Source organism: Phyllostomus discolor, chromosome 11 (assembly GCF_004126475.2).
Source record: "Phyllostomus discolor isolate MPI-MPIP mPhyDis1 chromosome 11, mPhyDis1.pri.v3, whole genome shotgun sequence".
Classification (NCBI taxonomy): Eukaryota; Metazoa; Chordata; class Mammalia; order Chiroptera; family Phyllostomidae; genus Phyllostomus; species Phyllostomus discolor.
The window spans coordinates 67,496,407-67,518,047 of NC_040913.2; the positions used below are offsets into that span (position 1 = coordinate 67,496,407).

A 21,641-nucleotide genomic window follows, 5' to 3' on the forward strand; every position below is an offset into this window, starting at 1 on the left:
CCCTGCTCAGTTCAATTGTCCATGGCCTGTCTAGACTCCTCCCACCCACTGGCGGCTGCCCCCAGCTCCTCTCCCTTCCTAACCCTCCAGGTCATGGTTTTCATGATTTCTGAGTGATAAGCATGATTGCTTCTAAGTAGAAGAAAAAAGCTTTAGGATCAGAATAGCTTCCCCCCAAGCACACTCCCCTAACTCTGGGTCTGGGGCCCCAGGGCTCCGTGACTCCAAGGCCCCAGGAGCAGGCAGCTGGGACCGGCAGGACACGGGAGTTTGTGGAACAAAAGGAGGAGACCGTCCATGAAGATGTAGTACTCAGTCACTTAGAGAAAGACCTTGGACATGAAAATGGTGAGGATCCCCCAGTCAGATTCCAAAGAAGAGCCGTGTAGGAGGAGTCCACAGCAGCCTGGGGGCGGGAGGTGGGGGCGGGGGGTGCCCACCTGCTCATGGATGGAACAGTCTCAACTATTTCAAATGGCAAATGGTCAATTTTGTGTGATTCACATTTAAACTCAATGTTTTAAAAAAGCAACTCCGTTTCTTAGAAACATCAGCCAATGGGAAGGGGGCTAAGTCTATGTTAACTGATGTCAGTACTTACATTTTTTACCGCATCTGCGTATTTCTGCTCATTGAAGAATTCATAAAATGCAGCCATGTAGGATTCCTTAAAGCTGGCCTAAAATGAAACAGCTCTGTTAACAAAGGCCCACAGCCCTCTTGGTTGGTGTCCCAAACCTGAACACTGCACAGGCGCAGGTGGTGACAAGCCTCAGTCGCCATGGCTAAGCCAAGGGAAGGTGCTGGGAATCGCTGGGGACGCAGGGGCCGCCCCAGAAGTTCAGCCCAGTACGGCAGACCTTAGAGCCCAGCAGCAGGCTGACACGGTCACAGGAGCCCAACTCCACTGACGCGGTGTTTGCAAAGCTAACTCTTTCTGGGGGGGTGTCTAAGATCTGCGTTCCGGGGCCACAAAGTTTACACTGCACCCGGACATGGTCACTGCTACGGGGCCTCGTCTGTGAGCCGAGGGGTACAGACAGGGGTTGGGGCCACATGCAGGAACTCAGGAGGGGCCTTCCAACAACCACTCTGGAGGCCCCACCCCAGGGTGCACTGTTTCCATGTTTAGGTCACTTTGCTACTTCTGGATGTGAAAAGGAGGCGGGTTCTGTGCAGACCCCTGACCCGGCAGGTGCCCGTTTCTGTGAATTTCCGCCCAACAAAGATTGGGGTTGATTGACAGAAGGAAGCACTCAGTGCACGTCAGGCTGCCCATGGGCCACCGTACACCTTTAACTTTACTCTGACTCAGAAAGCCAAGCATGCGACCCAAAGGGCGACTGCCTGCCAGCAGTGATGGGGCCCCAGTTCACTCATGGCCCCAGAAAGAACACAACGAGGTGGGCTGGTGTGGCTTCTGTGGGTCGCTCCTCAACCCTTTCCAGACAGAGGGCAGGCTGCCCTGCAGCTGGGCCGGCCGGTCCATGGTGAGGACCAGCCTTCAGCCCCATCCCTAGCGAGCATGCCCCCTTGCTCCCCACATCACTCTCTGTGCACGTGAGCTCCAGCATCCCCGGAACAGCCTGTCACAGGCTCATTCTTGGGGCCACGGAGCCTGGGGTTGACCTCGGGATGCCCTCAGCACCCAGATCCAGTCTGAAGTGAGCAAAAACGAAGGGGAAACACAGATTTGTCACCAAAAGGGGTAAAATGAGCATGAAGCCCAGGGGCGGAAAGGGGCATGCTGCCGGCTGTATGTGGATAGGCCTCCAGTCACCAGGCAGCGACTGGACCTTCCTGAGACACAAACGTCCTCAGACACTCAAGGCCACGGCCACGGCCAGCTCACTCCAGTGGGGCTGCAGCAGCCTCGCTGTGGGGACTTGGTCTCCGAATCCAGACACGGGAGTGGACGTGCTAGCTGTCCTACGGGTGATGGTCACACACACGTGCCATCCTAATCTTCTGCTCAAAAACCCAAGTGTCACGGCTTAGCAGTGACAAGAGGTCCTTGGCCAGTGCTGGAATGTTCTACCTTCTGAGCTCGTTGGTGGGGATGCCTGGCTGGGTCTATTCTCTTTATCTTTGTAATCGCACTGAGCACATGCTCCTCCTTCCCTGTTATAGACGAGACGGCTGAAGCGAGTGACTTACAGACTTGGACTTGGACAAGCTGCCCAGGGTCTGAATCGTCTTCGAGATGAGCGTCAGCGTCCTAGACGTCTGCGGGTCCTGTCAGACGGGGGAAGAAGCGCAAGTTTCACCTCATTTTTATGCAAGTGTTGGGATCCAGCCCAGAACTACACCGCCGACAAAAGGAATGACACCGCCTGGAAGCCACGTCACACACAGGTTGTCTGTGGGTGAACCATAAACATGCAAACGGCACTGGGTTCGGAAAAGGTCACGTAGACCCTTCTCTTCTCTGTGGCCTGGCAGCTGCTAAAAGTGCAGGATCTCCAGCCGCCCCAGAGCCCAGTGTTCCCACAACGCGCTGGATGGCTCCCCAAATGGCAACGTAAGAAAGAGCTGCCAGAAATCAGCACTTTGGACCCGACCCGCAAAAGGGGCGTCTTGAACTTAGCAGCAGCCCTGTCCCGTTACCATCCCCACTTCTGCATCTCCCAGGTCACCTGTCTTCCCCTCACCTGGTTTGGGAGTTTAACTTAAAACCAACAAAGCCAGGAATGGGCCCATCACCCTCACACCCCTTCACTCAGGGTCCCCGCCCTGCACTGTCACCGCCTGGCACTCTCCTTCCTCGTGCATCACTAACGCCAGCTCCGTGAACACTCAGAGGCTGGCACACAGTGGGTGCCCGACAAACACTTGTTGACTGGCTGAACGCACGACTGAATACACACGAGGTAATAAATACTCAGTTCTTCCCATGGGGGAGGGATAACGTAAGAGTAGGCAGCAGTTAACACCTGGTCCCACCATCCATGTTTTAACAGACACACCTCAGGCACATGGCCCGCTCACAACCCGATTGCCAGGCACGGCTGTCCCTGCCACTGCACACGCCAGGCAACGAGAGCCCAGCTGGAGCTCAGTGTCACCACCAGTGCGGGAGGACTGCTTTCCCGGTTTTCAAGGGCTGACGCTCACTTACTGTGTGGTGGGGCGTGAGCTGGAACAGGTTGGGGGACAGGATGGCAGGAGCGAAGAACCTCAGGAAAATGAAGCTGCTCACGGCCGTGTACCTCACATCCAGGTCATCTGCAGCCGCGACACAGGGAGGGACAACTCAGCGGGGCTTTCTGCAGGCGACGGCAGTGGACCGGGCAAGGGGCTGTGACCCAGAGCCCCTGCTGCTCCCGAGGGGCTCCTGGAGGCACGGGGCTGGCCCGCAGGTCTCTCCTTGACCGTACTGCCTCTCTGTTACTAAAAGCTCAACACTGTCTGCCAGCTGGGCTGTCCCAGGCATGACCTGCTCACCAGGCCCTAGTGGCCTTGCAGGGATAAGGCTCATTATTGGGTGGTTTGCTCACACCTGGGATGGGAGGATATGGTTTGTTTATTATTTCTCTACTTCCATCTTATTCCAAAAGGGATCAGAGGCTTGGTGTGCTTGGCACTGCCCGCCTCAAACTCCACAGATGCTTTTCGGTCCTCGAAGGAGCCTCAGGTCTCTGAAAGCCAGAGGTCCTGGCCCAGCTCCACTGCTGGAGGTGGAGCTGCTCTACTGGAAGGAAGGGGCTGGGCCTCCCCTCCAGGACAGGGACTGCCCTGGGGGCTCCGAGGCCAAAGCTCCAGCAGTTCTCCAAGGCAGCAGGTCACACCTGGGCTGATTCATGAGCTCCCGGGGATGGATAAAGCGGGTTAGGGATGGTGCCTGCTGGACCAAGCAGGGGACAGGGAGCAAGCAGCCCCTTTCTCAGCCTCCTAGGACCTGGTCTGAGCTGGTGAGTGCCGGGCATCCAGGGCCTCAGTTAACCTGACCCCACCCACCAGGGCCCGATGCCTTTGCTTTGCCAGGTAGCTCCAGGTGCTGCCCAAGGAATTAGCACAATTAAAAAGAAGGGGCTCATGCCCGGGACCCTTGCAGTCCCAACTCCCCAAAGGGCTCACTATCTTTCTTTAGATACAGCTGGGCAGGCAGAGCCCACAGAGCACCCAGCGCGCCGAGATGGACCGCGTTGAGAAACTGCCGGGACCACCTAGAAGGGCGGCTTCTCCAACTACAGATGGGTTAACGCTCTGTCCCAAATAACCCGCTGCGACAAAACTCGGCCAGCCGCCTTCTTTCTGGGGCAGGACAAGTGCAGGCAGGAACTAGGAGCAGGGACTAGGAGCACGGCCCACACGGCACAGGCGGAGAGGGCTGCTGTCCAGGCACCCAGCACTGACATCTGAGCCCTGGCCCAGCAGCTCCGCGAGAACCACTTTCCGGGGGCTGGGAAGCATGTGGCACAGAGGGGGAGCCCTGGCGAGGGCCTGCCGGTGCTTTCTGCCGGCACAAGCCTATCCACGAGGACTCACCCTGGAAGCGCTTGGCAGCCGCTTCTCGGAGGGAGAAGAAAATGTCGCACATGACAGTCGGGCAGCTCACCCCGGACTTGGTGATGACGTTGAAGATGCGGTCGACGTACTGCCGCAGGTTCTCCTGCAACGAGGTGGGGGCGGGGCACCCCAACAGAGCTCGTCTGGGCCCAACTCCCTCCCAGGCTGCATGGAGTGCCAGGACCACCCCGGGGAGGGAGCGCGCCGAGGCCAGGGGCCAGCTCGGGCAGCCAAGGGGAGCTGTGGCAGCAAAACCCATCATGGTGCACCTCCCATCATGATGAAAAAACCACCTCTCTAAAACACACACTGAGCAGTTACAGCAGTTCACATGGCGCCAATACTTGGAGTTCTGGGTGTGGGGAAAAGCCACACCGTGTTCCCCTCCTTGACCCCTGAACTCATTAGCTAAACAGAGGTCAAATTCACTGAAATGTAAGTTCCTGAAGGCTAGAACCCCGCCTCTTTTTGTGTGTGTGTATTTTTTAAGGCAATGACAAAGACACAGCATGATCTGGATGAAGAAATCATAAAAAAGACTACAACATTTGGGTGAAGTGACAAAATTAGGGTTTTTTCTGTTCCAAGAAACACCTCTGGGAACAGCCTGGAGTGGCCGGGTGCGGGGCCTGTGTTTGTTGAGAGGAGGGAAAAGATGGGTTGGGAAGACCCACAAGGCGAGTGAGGCCCCTCAATGTGGTGGGGCGGGGCTGGGGGCAGGGTGTAGGAGCTGACAGCCAATCATCGACCAGGACTGGTCTCTTGACACCAGGTTAAAGTCAACTTCTGCCCCTCAGGCTCCTGTGGGTGCCCTCCCAATGCCTGCCCCATGCCACTCTGACACAGAGTGTCCACGGTGGCCACGTGCCAAAGATCCTCAAGACAGGTAACTGGCTCTGGGAAGTGCTGGCAGATAAACTTGAACCCCTTACCATGTTGTTTTCAAGGTTTTCGCCATCTTTTAACTTCACGGGATCGATTTCACAGGGTTTGTGGCTCTGGCATATCTGGAAAGGGCATGACAAGGAGTGAGCAGACTCCAGGAGCACAGGTGGGGTGGCGGTCAGTGGTGGCAGTCAGTGGTGGCAGGCTCAGGGACAGACACAGTGAGTCTTGCTCAAAAGACAGCTGCCCACAGCCAGCTCCCTGCTCGGCCACGAGGAGGGGGACAGAGGCTAAACACACCAGGCAGCTGGCGAGGCCACAGTCTTGGGAGGCACAGGACTTTCTCGAAGGCCATTAGCTCACACGGAGTCAGGCGTCATGAAGCCTAACAACGATTTCCCTTCAAAGGGCGGCCAGGATCTCGCACAGCCAAACCAGAATGCTATTTTAGATCCTCTCATGTGGCCAAGGGCCTGTTTTTTATGAAACTGTTCTGGGGGCAACGCCCACCCAGGTGCCCCATGAAGGGGCCAGGTAAGGAGAGCTGAGTCATTTGGAAAGGAAGCGTGCACTCCTGGGGCCGTGTCCGACCGCAGTGAGAGGGGAGGGCCCCGCAGCTGCAGGGCCTCGAGGGTTCGGGGACGGCCAACGCCTGTGGGGAGGCAGGGCCACGTGTGGCCTCGTCCTCACAGTAGCAGGTTTCCTTGAGTGTGTGTTTGACTTGAGGGAAGGGGGAGATTCTGAACTGCCCCTGCAGTGAGCCGAAAACGAGGCTGCCATCAGAGGCAGCCCCTCGTCCTGGCGAACTCCGACACCCCGAGTTCCCCGTGTGCCTGCCTCTTTCCCACGAAAAAGTGGGCTCCTGGGGGAATCTCCCACACACAGCCCAGGGACCCCGGGCCCTTGGGGACCCCGACCCACCTCCTCTATGGTGGGCTTCAGGGTGACGTGCAGGTAGTGCATCCCTGCCAGCTTCATCGTCTCGTCAATGCACTTGGATGTCAATGAGTTTCCCCGGAAAATGGTGTTGGGGTCCCTGGAAAACAGCATCAGTGGTGCCCTCTGTCTCCTCAGCACAGCGAGGTAGAGACAGCAGCAGGACCTGCACCCGAGGGCAGCCCACCGGGGGCAGACGCACGCTCACCCGAGTGCTATCAGCTGTTCGAGAGGAGCACCCGACTGGCCGAAGGCCTCACAGCAGGGGCTCCTGGACCCCGGCCCTGCCTGTGCCCCGAGCCCAGCACACAAACAGTGGCCAGCGTAGCTCATCGACCCAGCGGCGCGCCCCCTGCCACCAACCCATTCGGAGGAGCAGGAGCTCACGGTGCCTCCTCTTCTTGAGGCTTGATTTTTACAAACAAACGAGTGCTTCTAAGGACCCAACCTGGGGCCGGCACAGGGGATTTGGCAGGGAAGTGAACAGAACAGGTCATGCTTCTTAGAACCTCTTTGAGCAAGGGTGTGTCTGCATGTTTCTGAACTAAGGAACTCAGGGAGTGACCCCTGGATGGCCCTGGGGACTGGGGGACACAGCAACCCAGTCCCCTAATGTGGGTTTAACGGTAACCTGAGCCCATTCCTAAGGCAACCGGTGCCTCATTCACCCCTTCTTCCCACAGGAGACGGGAAGAAGGCCCCTAAGTGGATCTAAAACTGGTGCTGGTGAACTCAGGCTGCGATCTTCTGGAGCAACAAGCTCCGACTCTGAACACTAAAGCCTGTGTCACAAGGATCCCTAAGCGGTGAGGACCAGCGTGCTAGGCTGTGCACCTCGGGTTTCCAGGAGAAAAGGTGCATCTTAAAAACAGTAAGTGTCTCCCTGAAAGAAAACCTGAGCCTACGTGGTTTCCTTTAGCTGCCCCACCTTTCTGCTCTGGTGTGTTTTGAGGGAGACTTCTGCTGTCCGGGTGCCCCAGGCCGGACCCCTTGGGGAAACGTAAGGGGCCCTGGGCGGAAGTGGCAATGGCACTCACTGTGTCCTGCGGACCTCGGCGTTGGCGATGGCGCTGATGAAGGGCACCACCCGGCCGCAGTGCAGGAGGAGTCGCACCAGCGGGATGGCTGCCTCCTGCTTTTCTCTGCACACCTCGCCCAGGATGTGGGCCGCGGACGCCGAGACAGGCTGCGCAGAGACACAGCGTGACCCAAGGGCCACTTCCAGAGCCACCCCACGACCCCTCCTCACCCAGCAAAGGGAGATGCAGATGTTCCTGTGCCCAACGCAGGCCCAGGGGCCCCAGGTCCTGGGCCCCAGGTGGTCGGGGCCTGGGCAGGGGTTAAGGGACAGCCAGGGGACCACGGGGGTAGAGGGTGGATTTGGGTGCTGGTCTGGGCAGGTGTCATGGGCAGAGGGCAGGGTGGGGGGTCCAGAGAGGGAGTGGATCTGGGTAAAGGAGGGCCAGGCAGGGACCCGCAGGGGACAGGGGACAGGGGCAGGTCTTGGTGCACCTGGGACAAGAGTACCTCCACATCCGCAGACTTCAGCAGAAGGTCCCGAAGCGGGCTGTAGTAGTCGGAGGAGAAGACGTGGTCTTCTGTGTAAACTACATTCAACCGCAGGGACCCCAGGTCCCCTGGCTTCAGGCTCTTACTGCCGTTGTCTCGGGGCTGTAGGAAGTACCTGGGTGCAGGACACAGGACAAGGGGGCATGAGGCAGCAGCACCTCCCAGGGGCCGGTCCTCCTGTCAAGGGCTCTGTGTCGGGCTCTGAGGCAGGAGGGAGATCCAGGGCGAGTGTGCAGGACACACTCCTGCAGGGCCCGTGCCCCCGGGCGTTCCCCAAGGGCTGTTTACTGCTGGGGCTGATTCCACAGAGCCTGCGACAGAACCGATGATGGGAAAGCGGGAAGAGCGGGAGAAAAGGAGGGGATGAGAAGGTGGGAAGGTGAGTGCAGCAGCTGAGGGACATTCTGCAGTAAAATATTACCTGTGGCGGTTAACACGACAACGGCTAGCAATCAGCAGAGCAAACCGAAAGTATTCTAAGAAACGTGTGGTTGAACTCAACATCAGAGGGGACGGGGAGCCTGTCCTGGGGGACAAGGCACGCCACTGGGCGCGCAGCCACACGGTCACTGCAGCGGTGTTCTCCAACAGGTCCCTCTTCAGTCCTGCCCCGTGCAGCCCCCCCTGCTCTGAGTTTCCTGGCCAGGCACTTCGAGGTGAGATGCGGATAGAGCTCCCGCTGGGCTGCCAGCGGAACGCCACATCCTCAGTTACGAGGCCAAGGGCTGCTCAGCTAAGCAATGCCTCCCAGTAGGAACCAGAACCCAGCTGGGGGCTGTGCTGTCCTCGTGGAATTAAAGACGTGAATTTCACTGTCTCCTGGTGACAAGAAACCACCACTGGGCACAACACAAGTACCACCCGCCTGGTGAGCCTGCAGACATGCAAGGCCTCGGGGTGCAGGCGTGGTGTGACATGAGGCATGTGGTGGGAGATGTGTGGCATATGGCATGACCTGTGGTGTGGCCCGCACCTTGTCCTCATCTTGTGTGTGTGCCAGGGAGACGCACGGAATAGAACACCAGTGGCCAGAGTGTCTGCGGCTTCCCCGTGCTGACATGCACTGTGAACCAATTCGATTTATGAACTGAACATGCAATCAAACAAAGGCCGTTCCTTATGTCTAAATACAAAATGGCCTCGAGAAAATGAGAAAATAGACACGGGAACGAAAGCTCAGTCTTCTGGGACACGTGAGTGAGGGGTGAGGCGGAGCTGGGGCCCCTCAGTTTAGACGTGCAGATTACAGTGGAGATGTGCCCGGAGCTCGCAGCACCTTGCACACTTTCCCCATCGGGGACACTGCTGGTTCCAGCAAGGGTCCTGCCTGCCTGCCTGCCCGCCGCAGGTCAGGGCCTGGGACAGCGACGCTCCGAGGCGTGCCAGCTGCCTGCCCCAGGTAAGCGGCCCCAGAACGCTCCTCTCCAGGGTGTCAGGCTTCCGTGCCTCTGCCCTTCTGTGTTGCAGGCTCCCAGCCACCACTCACGACGTCAGCACGACCACCTGCACCCGTGCCCTCCAGCCCGTACTTTCTCACCTGAACCCGTCACCATACCAGAGCCGATAAGAACCATGGCAAAACAAGGGTGGGTGGCTAGGTAGGAAGCTAACCTGTGCCATTGCGTTTGGGCTGTAAAGAGGCAGCTTTGTGTCGTTTTTGACTCGTCCTTTTAACTCTGTCCCTCCACCCACCAGCTCATGGACGCCAGCCCAGGCACGCGGGCAGCTGCCCAGGCACGCAGTCAGCTTACCAGGCTTCGTAGGAGCTCGACTGCCGCAGCACTTTCAGCGGAATCCTGAGTTCTCCCAGAAACTCATCTCCAAACTTCAAGTTGCTGGCGTTCCAGAGGTCAACTCTGAAAAACAACAGTCAGGACGTGGGTCTTCTCGCAGAGCGACCTAGGGAGGTGCAGAGTGGGCACCGGTGTCCTTTCTTTCTCCCCAAGAGGGTGTGGAGCAAGATGGGGTCTTCGGCTCCCACAGGTCAGTCTCCATGGAGACCTGCACCGACGGGGGCGTTTCAGACCTGAGGCCAGAGCCGGACTGACTCTGGAACGGAGATGTGGCTTCCGGGCGCTGCGGGGGACCAGAGGAGGTGGAGGCAGAGCCCTTGGCCTGGTGTCAGGTGAGGGGCCTCCTGGCTTTGTAATGGGAGCAAAATGCTGGGCACCAAAGCCAGCAGCGTCCTTTGCCTTTACCCGGCACAGGGCCCAGGGTAGCAGGACCCACTGTCCCCTCAGGGCTGGGCAACACCTCACACACAGCGGGAGTGCCCAGCAGGGCGACCGAAGTCTACAGGCTCAACACATGGAGTGAGTAAATGAAGTCTAGTTCTGCGCGGGCTGTTGCCGACAATGGTGCCCACAGGGGAATGACCGGGCTGCCCAATTTAACAGCCAGGACGCCCCCTACCTTCCGCCTCATGAAAGTGCACCTGGGAAGAAAAACTGTCTCTGACCCTTCCTTCTCCACCTGCACTCAGAACCCTACACCCAACATTCCTATGACCCTACGAGTGTGACTCATGGCCTGAGGGCCCGACACTCCCAACAGAGAAGCAGAGATGCTGGTTAGCTGGCCGCCGCGGCCGCCGCACAACTGATCACCATCTTTGTGCAAAGCCCGAGCTCACCTTGCTAGAGGGTCTGGTCACTCACCCTTTTTCCTTGGGTGGAATTCTTACTGTTCGCTCTGATTCTTACTGTCTCCCTCTGGAGACACAGCAACTGTCATGTGTGACAGACGGAGGTGGACAATGTTCCCAGGTGCTAACTAGCAAACACTGCCAACACCTGCAGCGAACAGCTCGAGCAGCAGGCATTCTGTGAGCTGAAAATCTAAGACCAGGGGAAAATCCCAGGACTGTACCAGTCCATCTGCTACCCCTGCAAGTCCGAGCAGGAGAAGGGAGGTCACAGAAGGGAAAGGCCGTCCCACAGGAACACACACACACACGCACATCGGGACATGAAGATGAGCAGTGTCCCAGCCGAGGTTCTTTCAGAATGACAAGCAGAAGGACCTCTAATCTGCCAAGCAACACCCTGGCCATACACAAACGGATCACCAGACAGTGTTTCCTTTTAGTAAGAGACACATTTAAAATTATCTTTGATTTGTAGGCTTAGAAGAACTAGGGCTTAGCTCAAATTCAAAGCCCAGTCTTCCATAAACACTTCCTTCCCTGAGCAAGAAAGGGAAGCTGCGGGTCTGGAGGCGGGGGGCACGCAGCCAAGCCTCAAACAAGGCCCCCGGACCTCCCACGGGCACCTTCTTGACTCAGGGTCACTTCGTCTCAGCTTCAGCGTTTTGAAAGGGAAGATTTAAACTGCTGGGAAACACTTAAAACAGGGCTCAACCCAAGATCTGTGGGTGGAGGCCACGATCCCTCAGGACCTGAGCCCGGGAGAGGGACAAGGAAGGAGCCCCAGGATCCTGCACACAGGAGAGGGGAGGGCCCTGGCCTGTACCCTGTACCCCAAAGGTCAGCCCCCACCTGGCCTGGAGGCCCCCCACGGCTTGGTTATTGCTCAGAGGCCTGGGAAGCTGCTGCAGGTTTGAGGGGGCACACCAGAGCACCCCCTAAATGAACACCTGTGGTATTTCCAGCTGAGCCTCATAGGCCTCAGAAAACCCTGGCCCTGAAGGAGAGCAGACTTTAAACCATGTCAAATCAGGAGCATTCCTGCGCTTCTTCTGAACAGTCAGACCTCAGTGCGGTCGCCCAGGCCCAGGACAATGAGAAAGCGCACTTGGCCTATGGTTTGTCTCTCCCAGGGCACCTCATACCTGCGAGAGGCACTGTAGGGGGGCAGGGCTTCCTACAGCCAGAGGAGACGGGAAGAAGGCCCCTGGGTGGATCTAAAACTGGTGCTGGTGAACTCAGGCTGCGATCTCCTAGGACAACAAGCTCTGACTCTGCACTCTAAAGCCCGTGTCACGAGGATCCCCAGGCAGCGAGGACCAGCGTGCTAGGCTGGGCAATGCCACTTGGTGGACAGAGGCTCGCACATGCTAAGTAGCACAAAGCCTTTGACCTTCGACTCTGAGAAGACATTGCAAAGTGAACTAGAAAACTGAGTTTTCAGCCACAACCCCCCAAACATCTGCGATGATTATGACTGACTTCAGCTTCCGACATCCTCGTGTTAAAATCACCGAGAACATTAAAATTCCTTTCTATCCATTCTTGTTTTTAGAAACAAAAGAAAATGGACAGAGGAGGGGCGTTCAGACTGCAGCTGCCAAGCAGGAATCCCGAAACTCCGGTTCTCACTCACCGGATTTCAAGTTTGTCCACGTCCTCCTCCTCGAAGTCGAAGTGGGACTTGCGGCTGTAGCTGCAGGGTCTGGTCACCTGGTGGTGCAGAGCGGGGAGAGCGAGTTAGAGGGAGCACCTGCCCCGGGCTGACCAGCTCAGGGGAGGAGGCTGTGCGTCCCCCTCACGGCGGACACCGCTCCGCTCACTGTGACAGAGCAGAGGCTGCTCTGGAGCCTAATTTCCTGGGAGCTGTGGTGTGGGGCTGTTCAGGGCAATTACAATTAACTTCCTCGTGATCCTCGCAGCACCCAGAAGCACCCAGCCAGTTCCTCCCTCCTCCCAGCATCTTTCTCTGACAGCCACCTCCACTCCCTGTGCCTCCAAGTTGCTCCTCCCCAGCTTTCCCATCTCATTACCTCCACCCGTTGCCTCCAGCTTGTTGGCAACCTATCCTTGTACTGCCCAAGCAGGGCTCCCACCAGCCACAGCCAAGCTGGCCCAGCCTCATCTGCCTCTGGTTAAAATTTCTAAAGGCCTCGCAGGAGCCCCCACTTGTCTTCCTCTCCCAGCACATGAGGATCTTTCTACAACCTGTGCCCCTGTGCATCTCACAACTGAGTCCATTCCTCACTGCGGCCCATGCTGGGAAGCCTGCAGGTATCTCTGAAATGCCTCCTCCAGGAAGCTCCCCTGGCATGGCTCACAGTACTAAGATAAGGTGCCTGGTTTCCAGTGGGATGGCTGCAGCAGCTGGTCTATTTTCTCTTCTGTCTTATTACTGCCTGTCACCTAACATATCTATTGTGTGAATGAAGGTGGCTCTTAAGAATTTTAAATAATTTCATTTGGGTATTTAAGGGTTTTCAGGGTATGTCTGGTTGTTATCCTGGAAGAAAATGGTCTGGATGCTACCTCCTGTTGAAACTCCTGCAGGAGGCTGCCTGCCAGCCCCAAGCCCACTGCCAGCCGCCAGGCCCCAGGGTCCCCCTGCCAGGGGCTCAGCCTCATGCTGTTCGCCAGCTGAGGCTAAAAGGAGAGAGGAGGAACCTGATGAGTGGGAGTGTGCTGCTAAGCAGGGCGAACCCTTTGACTCAAAGGACACAAGCTCCGAGCAAAAGCATACTCCCAAGGCCCTCTGGCCTGAGGCTGCAAGCGAGACTGACACCCGAGGGGCCCTAACCAGCAGAACCCAGGGCCCAGGTCTCCGCCTTCCCTGGGGCCTGCAGGCTTCGGTCCTCACGACTATGTTCAATCACATCTGGGGGTCGTTACATTACTCTAGTGAACCGAGACCCACAACTTTAGAGTGCATGACATAGCAAATACACACCACTCCTCGTGGGAGTGGAACCGCGCAGAAGCGGATGCCGCTGTTAGAGCGAAGCATGTCACCACGTGAAGTCTACGCCTGCTTGTGTGTTGTATTAAAACCAAAAGTTCGGAAGGTGCTGGTCTGAGCCATTCTAGGCAGCCTAGACATGGAGGCCGCTGCCACCTTTGATGCACATCCACATTACAAGCTCCACACTGTTGGCTGCAGACTTCATCCCCGCCTAGGGAGGAGCAACAGGAGTCCCAGAGCTTGAGGACCGAGTGACCGCATCAGCTCCTTGACTTATCCTGAATCTCTGAAAAACCATTTTCTTCACCTGACTGTAAAGCCAGAACGTGCATCTGGGACACAGACGGGCTCCTCATCCACGTCCTCAGGACCCCACCTCCACACCCCTCCTCACAGCCACCCCAACAGGGCCGGCCGCTGGCCTTCTCCGCTTTAGAAACGTGTGAGCTTCTAGCTGCCAGCCAGAAAGGTCAAGGTTCTCTGCCCATGAGCCCCCGGTTCTAACTCATCTGTCCATCTTCATTTTCCAAAACTCCTCGTTCATCACGCCAACCTCACTCCACATTCTAGACAGCTTCCCGCACCCTCCGGATGCTCCACACACGCACGCACCCCTACCCAGACTGCTCAGAGCTCGCTACTCTGGGAAGCCTCGCCCCGCTTCTCGGGCAGGACTGCTGGGTGCACTTGCTTTCTGTTCCCCGAAGCCGCTGACTTAACACTCACTGGACCAAGTGGGACAACCCACTCACGTAAGTTCTCCTCTGCTAGGCAGCAGGCTCGAGCAGACAGAGGGAAGGCCTCAGGCATCCTTACCTACTCATGACCTGGTGCACTCTAACCATTCAAGAAACCTTTGCAGACGGACAGAACACCTGCCTAAATATATTCCATGCGGGCTGTCCTGTCACTAAACCTGTTGTTCTGTTCTGGTCTTCAGCCCTGAGCACCCTCCATCGTACTGATTTTGGTGGGCCACATTCTGAGAGGCAGCCAGGGCATCTGCGTCCAAATGCACTTCCTCTTTGCTTCAAAACCCTCACTATTTCCGGTAAAACAAGCCTCCCTTCACTGCTCAGGGAAGATTGGGTGAAACAGCCCAAAGAACAAAAACCCAAAACCAAACAAACAATGTGAAAAAAAAGACCAAAGTCCTGATAATTTGGAAAGTATGAATTGGTCAGTATTCAGCTCAAACTGAGTCATCCTGGAAGCAACAGACGGCCTTTCTTTCGAGGGAGGAGAGGCGCGTCCAGCCCGGAGCGGCAGAGCAGGAGGGGAAATGTTTTGTGTGTGGGCAGTCACCCAGATCTTTCAGGAGGAAGTGAGGGACTGAGATCCTTCAGACCTAGATGTTTTGCCAAAGAATCTCGGGTGTAAGGTTTCAACTTCGCATTCAAGCCACTCCAATACCAACCTCAAAATAAAACACTTCGTCAAACTGAGGGTTGTTGGTCTTCTTCTTTACTTTCGTCTTCTTTGCTTCCGATCTGTAATCAGGGGAGGAAGGACCAGGATTAAAATAACACTTTTGATGCCAAATCTCTCAGCCTTAAGACGGAGCTATCAAATGCACAAGTAATTTGCTGCCTTTATTTATCTTATAAATATTTCTGTTTGTCTCCAACCCCAGATGGTATGCAAATAAGGAACCTTTACTGAGCCAAAAATACTCCACAGGAAGAACATAAAGGCATTTTTCTTTTACCAGACAATTTTAGGGCAATAAGGGAAACAAAAGAAAGTCAGAATTATACATTCTCCCTCACAGCATACCCTGCCTCCCTCTGCCTGAGGAATCCTCGCCACCACTGCAGGGGACTGCGGTCCACCCGCCAGGCCTGGAGGCTGTAGCAGGTGTTGGGGACAGATACTTGCCTGTATGGTCCTGCTAGTGTCACAGTGGCATAAGGGTCACACTGCCCGTTCACGATGGGGAGGCCCTGGCATTCCAGGATGCTGAGGAGAGAAGTGGGAGGGGTCAGGAGCAGGAGACGAAGGGTCCGCAGGCTGCCTCGCAAGGCCCCTCTGGGGTCCAAGAGAGCAGCTGTCTCAGCAGCTCAAGGCCAAGAGCCGTGAGTTCTGGCTTGGTGCTGGTCGCCAACTGCCCAGATACTCCCGTCCAATAAAGGGTAATGGACGCACTGATTAGCAACCTGAAAACACCGGGGAGGGGGGTGCACTGTGTGCTGCATTCACGGTAAAGGAGCCTTGGTCGAGGAGGAAACAGTTCTGGGGGATTTCTACGAGCAATGTCACTGCCTCACTTCCTAGGAGCCGGGCACTTTTCCAGAGCTTTACGCAACTCACGCACTGACCTCTCTGATCACCTTACGAAGTTGTGCTATTGTTAAATGTGTTATTTGAGGCTCTGGCAACGTGAAGGGGCTTACAGTGACAGCCTGTGCCTGAGCCCCATGTCACACGCACCTCTTGGCAGCAGCAGCCTCCCCAGTCTCAATGTCACATCTGACCCCACCTGCAGGTCCAGGACCAACTGTCCCGGCTCATGGTTGTGTTTGGCTTCTGGACCATAGTTAGTTTCACAGATCCCTGAGCATCCTCGTTACTACTTCCGTTCCGTCATGCCCAGGTCTGTTTCTACTGACGGCTCCTTCTCCAGGCTGCAGGTCACCTGCACCTGCTTCTGCCGCGTCAGTCAGTGTTGAGCAGACGCTGGATGTTGCTGGTGTCCCGATTCTGTTGTCATCTGTACAGAACAGAGTTGCTGGACCTTGAGCTGGTTGGCTGTGAAGAGTCTCTTGCTTTGTTCGGGCTGATTGTGGCAATTTTGGTGTGAAGCTTTGTGCAGGGAGGGGCCGGCAGCCGTTGTCTAAGGTGAGGTCAGCCCCAGTACATGGGCAACCCTCCTGGAGCTCATGCCGAGTGTCCCGAGTGATGACAGGGCTCTCCGCTGGGCTGCGGGGGATTCAAATGACTCTCAGCCGTGAAAGGCGCCCTCATCCCACAGTCCCCTGCCTGCCTGGCCCTGCGGCACTTCCCCTTGTGCGCTCACACTGGCTCCTGGCGCACTATGAGGCCCCCTCCTCTCCAGCATGTGTGCACGGTGGGCTCAGACCCCTAACAACGAGTCTCCTCACCCGCCTCCGAGCTCTGCTTGGGGCACCTCCCTGCCCCATGTCACAAGCACACCTCCAGGAGGAAAGCTGGCTGCTGTGGCTTACCTTGTCTTCTTCCTTTATTGGAGGGGTCACTAAACTAAGCTGCCAGTCGCCCAAGCTCTGAAATGGTTCAGTCCTCCAGCATCCAGCTCTTCATCAGGGTGGGAGTGGGGACGCAGGTCCCACCACCATTCTGGAGTGGCCAGAAGCAATGTCCCAATTCCCACGTTTGAACGTTAGTCTGGCTACATAGAGATGCGTGATCATTTCCCCTCAAATATCTTCTCCCTGCAGGTGGAAGCTGGAAGGCAACCGCGCTCTCTTGTGCCTTCGAAGTCCAGCGACCCAGCTGCTCTGTCCCCCAGGGGAAGGCTTCAGGTTCTGACGTCTCACCAGAATCTTCCTTTCTGGGCAAGCGGTTTGCTTCCTTCATCCCTCCTTCATCCCTCCTTCACGGTGCTTCTGGCCCTTCGGCCGGTACCACCCCCGTTCTGGGCCAAGGACTCTTCTGTAAGTTTCTTCTCTTTTCACTTCTGTACCGTTTTTCTTCTGGAACACCTGCTAGATGAGGTTGGGCCCCATGGCTTGGTCCATTGTTTCAATTAGCTTTATCTAACAGCTGTCGGCTCTTTCTCTCTTCCTCTACTTTCTGGAATAGGTCTGTGTTTCTCTCCCAGATTACCAACTTGGTCTTCAGTGTTCTTCCTCTGTTCATTAATTCATCATTAAAAATATATTCACTCATCCCTTAATCCATCGCGACACAAAGGTCTATTCATCCGTTAACTCATCATTAAGCAAGCATTTGTTGAGCTCTCGCTTTCCAGGCAGCTTTCCAGGAAGGAGACCGGAGTCCAGAGGAGACAAAGGCTCACCTGTGAAGCTCATGCCCCGTGCAGCTCGGGCTTGCCTGGCTGGCACGGCAGCCAGCCATGCGACAGTCGGTAGGTGACATGTAATTACCTTTTGCGGTAATGCAAACGAGGAGACAAGCTACACATAACAGGGAGAGATGCAGGGTGGTAGGAGCCTCTGGGAGGAAGTGACCCTCAGGCTGAGGTTCTACAGACAAGGGCTCGGCCATCATAAGTTGGGGCGAGAGGGTCCCCAAAGAGCAACTGCTCTGAGACAGGAAGCCGGGGGCAGGGACAACAACCTGTTCAGGAGGAATAAGGGGAGGCCCACGCCCCCTTGTGCACATGGTACACATTTAACATGAATGCATTTTTTTAAATTACATTCAGTTGTTGGTCAAGAAAAAGTATCAGATGGCAGGTACATCCCCATTGTGGATCCTCAGAGATAACGGGTTTTCCCGGCCAGCAAAGCACCCAACGGGAGGCAGCTCTTGTCCCACCTCGTGTCTTTAGAGAAACGTGGGGCAAACGCAGGGCAGCAGCCACCTAGCGCGCACTCAGCCGCCATGGAGATGTCGCTTGCACGCCTTTCAAAGGCCCGTTTGAGAGACGCTCCGTCATGGGCCCCAGAGCAGAGCGTGGCTCCTGGTGGCGGCTGCACGAAGGCATCTCAGAGAAAAAGGAAAACCACTACCCTGCCATCTGGCATGCAAAATGCACAACCCGGAATAAAAATGGTGCTAGCCTCCCTTCACACCCTCCTCCTGGTGGCGGTGGCAGCGGGCTCACTTCATTAGCGCCCTCACAGCTTTAGCTGGATCGCAGCTCAGCTGCACCATCCTGGGGCTCAGGGCAAGGTGCTCTCCTGGGCTGCCTGGAGCTCCTGAAGCCAAGGTTCATTTTACTTGAAAGGCGTGTACCCACATGGTACGTCGGTCTAGGCCTATTCCGTGCAAAACAAATTTCACAAACATTTAGGACGTTATAGGTAAAATGAAGGGAGAAAAATACGATATTTACTGCACTGGGCATTCTTATGTCCTGGCATGGACACTTTGAAACGGTCCACTAATCTGGAATCTAAAGTACCAGAAGCACAATGTTGTGTGTCTATTTTAACATTTATAGGTTTCTATCTTCAACTTGACCCTTAAAATAGTCACGCCTCACTGGAGGAAGAGCTTGCAGCTGTGCACTTGTTTCCATTTTCTTCCCACGAGGGGGGCGCGTGCTGCGCCTCCACCTCCTGCCTCCCCGGGAGGAAACGCCACCCGCCTGCTGCCCTGGCCCAGGGGCAGGTGCGAAGGGCCTGCACAGACGCGCTGGTACCGCCTATGGTCACCAGCAGAGGGCCCACCTGCTGCCTGCCCAGCCTCCACCCTTGCCCGTTGCTTTGAAAGGCTTTCTGACCCTAGAAAGAGCCCATCCGCTGGTTTTTCTTCCTGTAATTCCTTGGTAATAGAAAATAAGATCTACTGTTGGAAGCCTGCAAACAGGTAACCTCTCAGTTGAGTGCTCCTCAAGGTGGAGCCACCAGCAGACTGCGCCGCCTCCTCTGGCGACCAGCATCTCAGAGCCCAGCGGCCCTGCAGCACCCACCGCTCCGGTCAGGAGGGCCGGCTCAGCGGGCATTTGCAAGTTGTCAACAAGACTCTTGTCTGCTTGCAAAGTGACAGAGTTCTCAAGTGGGAAAACATAAGAAACCTCACTCTCAGACAAAGCGGGCAGGCACAGGATGTCCACGAGAAAGAAAGAAACAGTGACAAGAAAGGAACGTTTACAGTGACAAGAAAGGAAGGGCTGCGAAAGGAGGCAGCGACGCCCGGTCTCGGCAGAGCACGGCCGAGAACAGGCACAGGCGTGTCCTCCTCCCGCCTCGGTCTCCCCACACCGAGGCTGCTGCACTCTTCCCGCACACACGGGCGCTCTAAAGGCACAGAGTCAGGGCCCAAAGAGACGCCCATGAACAGCCAATTCGTCTTCAACCCACAACAGGATTTCTGCTCATCCCGTGCAGACAGCGCAGCCTGGCACACTGCCAGGTCGCACTGGTCAAACCTGACCGCTCCACAAAAGGCTGCCAGGCCTCAACGCCGGGCCTCAACGCCGTGCACAGCAGCCTGGCCGCCAGGCTCACGTTCTCCAGGCTTTCCCAGGGACATGAACGTTGCGTGTTATGAATGTGATGTGTTAACGTGTCTCCCCCTCTAGAACATAGTGATGCCACTGGAAGGCCTGCCCCAGTGGCATCACTTAGCAGGGGGTTGGCAAGTATTTCTGAATGAATGATTAAAAGATGTGGTGTTTATCTTTCTTGGAAATTAAAAAAAAGGATCATGAGATAAGACCTGACTTACAGCTTGACATCTAGCTGGAAAGAGAAGCCGCTCATGCGTGAACAGGCATGAACAGGTAACTGTCTGAGGCAGGTATCTGTGGGTGCCAAGTCCACATACGGACCTAAGAACATTCAGGAAGACGGGTCACCAAGCTGCCTGGGCTTCAGTCAGGCACCAGGTCCGCAGACTTGGACTCAGAGGGTACCACAAGACAAAAAGGTGAGCTACGACCAGGAAAAGCGGCCGTGTGGGCACAAAAAAGGTGGCATTTCTACGGGCACATCCAGAGGGTTCTCCCTCCCCAGAACCACAGGAAGGCTCTGCACTGGCGGGCCCAGCCCAGGTGGAAAACCCTCTGTGGCTCCTTATTTTGTAAACATTTCCCGTTTCTTAAGGTTTTCACCAGCTAATCCAGGGAGGGAAGGAACCGGTGCTGTGCTTCCTGCCCAGCAGCTGGACGGCCCGCAGATAATATCCATCCTCAGGAGCAGGAAGAAGGAGTCAGGGCAGGAGCCTCCAGCCTCCCGAATTGGGGGCTTTTGTAGAGAACGGACAACCTCCGAAAAGAAATTTCAAGGGCTCGTGGGGCAACCTGCATTTTGCTCTTCGGGCCAGTGGGGAAGGGTGGACCTGGCTGCAGAGAGGGGTGCGCCGGACGTGGGGAGAGGGAAGGCCTGGAGAGAGACCTCAGCCCAGCCAGAACACCCCCAGGGACCGCACCAGAGGCGGCGTGGGGGTCAGGTGAGAGGAGAGGGAGCTCAGGGAGGACCTGCGGGGCGGTACTGCTCAAAGAGATGTGTCCACGTCTTAGTCTGGAATCAATGAATGGGACCTTGTTTGGAAAGGCATCTTTGCAGACATTCAAGTTAAGGATCTTGACATGAGAAGACCATCTGGACTTTGGGTGGGTCCTAAACCCAACAACAAGTGTCCTCACATGAGGGAGGTTTCACAGACGCAGGGCCCGGCGAAGATGGAGCAGAGGTTGGCACGATGCGGCCACCAGCCCAGGAACATGTACAGCCCCAGACGCTGGGAGAGGAAGGATCAGACCCTCCCACAGAGACTGTAGAGGGACTACAGCCCAGCTGGCTTGCAGACTTCTGGCCTCCAGCACTGGGAAAGAATCAACTTCTGTTCCTTTTAGCCACGGAGATTGTGGTACTTGGCTAAGGCAGCCTCAGGAAACTAACACACCTGTGGCAAGGGAATGACGCATCAGGGAGGCAAAGCACGCTCCCTGGGCTGTGAGCACAGGCCCTGCGATGTCTCCATCACTCTCTAGTGAGCAAAGCGGGAATGAGTCGCAGTGCTGCTGGGCAGAGGGAGGGTGTGCAGTGATTCTCAGACAAGGCAAGAAAGTGATTTCTTGGAATGAGCTTGCCTTTGCCAGACTGGCTTCTCTTCAGTGGTCATCACCCCAGCTCTTAATTTCTCCTGAGCCCATAACCTACCATGGGGTTGGCCCAAGACCCTGGTAACCTTTGAGACATCAGGTCATAGGGGGAGGACCCACTTACATAACTGCTTGGGTTCCTTTCTACATCCTAGGAAAATGCCAGCATAGATGCTATTGCTGTCCTGCAGAAGGAAGACGATACACAGGAGCATAAGCAATTCGCCCAGTGTCACAGTTAGGGGAGATCTTGCTGACCCGGACACCAGGAGGCTGGGTCCAGGGCCTTTGCACCTGATCACACGTGGGTGCCCACTGTTCCCCGTCCCATCCTGACTCACAGTCGTTTGTGAGAAGTCTTGGACATGAGAAACAGATTTAGACAGCGTGAAGAAATAAAGTTATAAAATATAAAAACTACAGCG

The 21,641-nt window shown here is 56.1% G+C and overlaps 1 protein-coding gene across 1 annotated transcript in view; it reads right to left on the minus strand.

The window, feature by feature from the left end:
- Window positions 1–21,641, minus strand: part of RASA3 (RAS p21 protein activator 3) — a 117,200-nt gene that overhangs the window by 12,036 nt on the left and 83,523 nt on the right. The window contains exons 6-17 of the mRNA XM_028526700.2: window positions 15,381–15,461; window positions 14,920–14,992; window positions 12,180–12,256; window positions 9,651–9,755; window positions 7,858–8,014; window positions 7,368–7,516; window positions 6,316–6,430; window positions 5,442–5,516; window positions 4,489–4,612; window positions 3,119–3,225; window positions 2,158–2,235; window positions 602–679 (exon numbers count right to left, since the gene is read on the minus strand). Of these exons, the coding sequence (XP_028382501.1) occupies window positions 602–679; window positions 2,158–2,235; window positions 3,119–3,225; window positions 4,489–4,612; window positions 5,442–5,516; window positions 6,316–6,430; window positions 7,368–7,516; window positions 7,858–8,014; window positions 9,651–9,755; window positions 12,180–12,256; window positions 14,920–14,992; window positions 15,381–15,461 (1,219 nt within the window). The remainder of the gene's footprint in view (window positions 1–601; window positions 680–2,157; window positions 2,236–3,118; window positions 3,226–4,488; window positions 4,613–5,441; window positions 5,517–6,315; window positions 6,431–7,367; window positions 7,517–7,857; window positions 8,015–9,650; window positions 9,756–12,179; window positions 12,257–14,919; window positions 14,993–15,380; window positions 15,462–21,641) is intronic.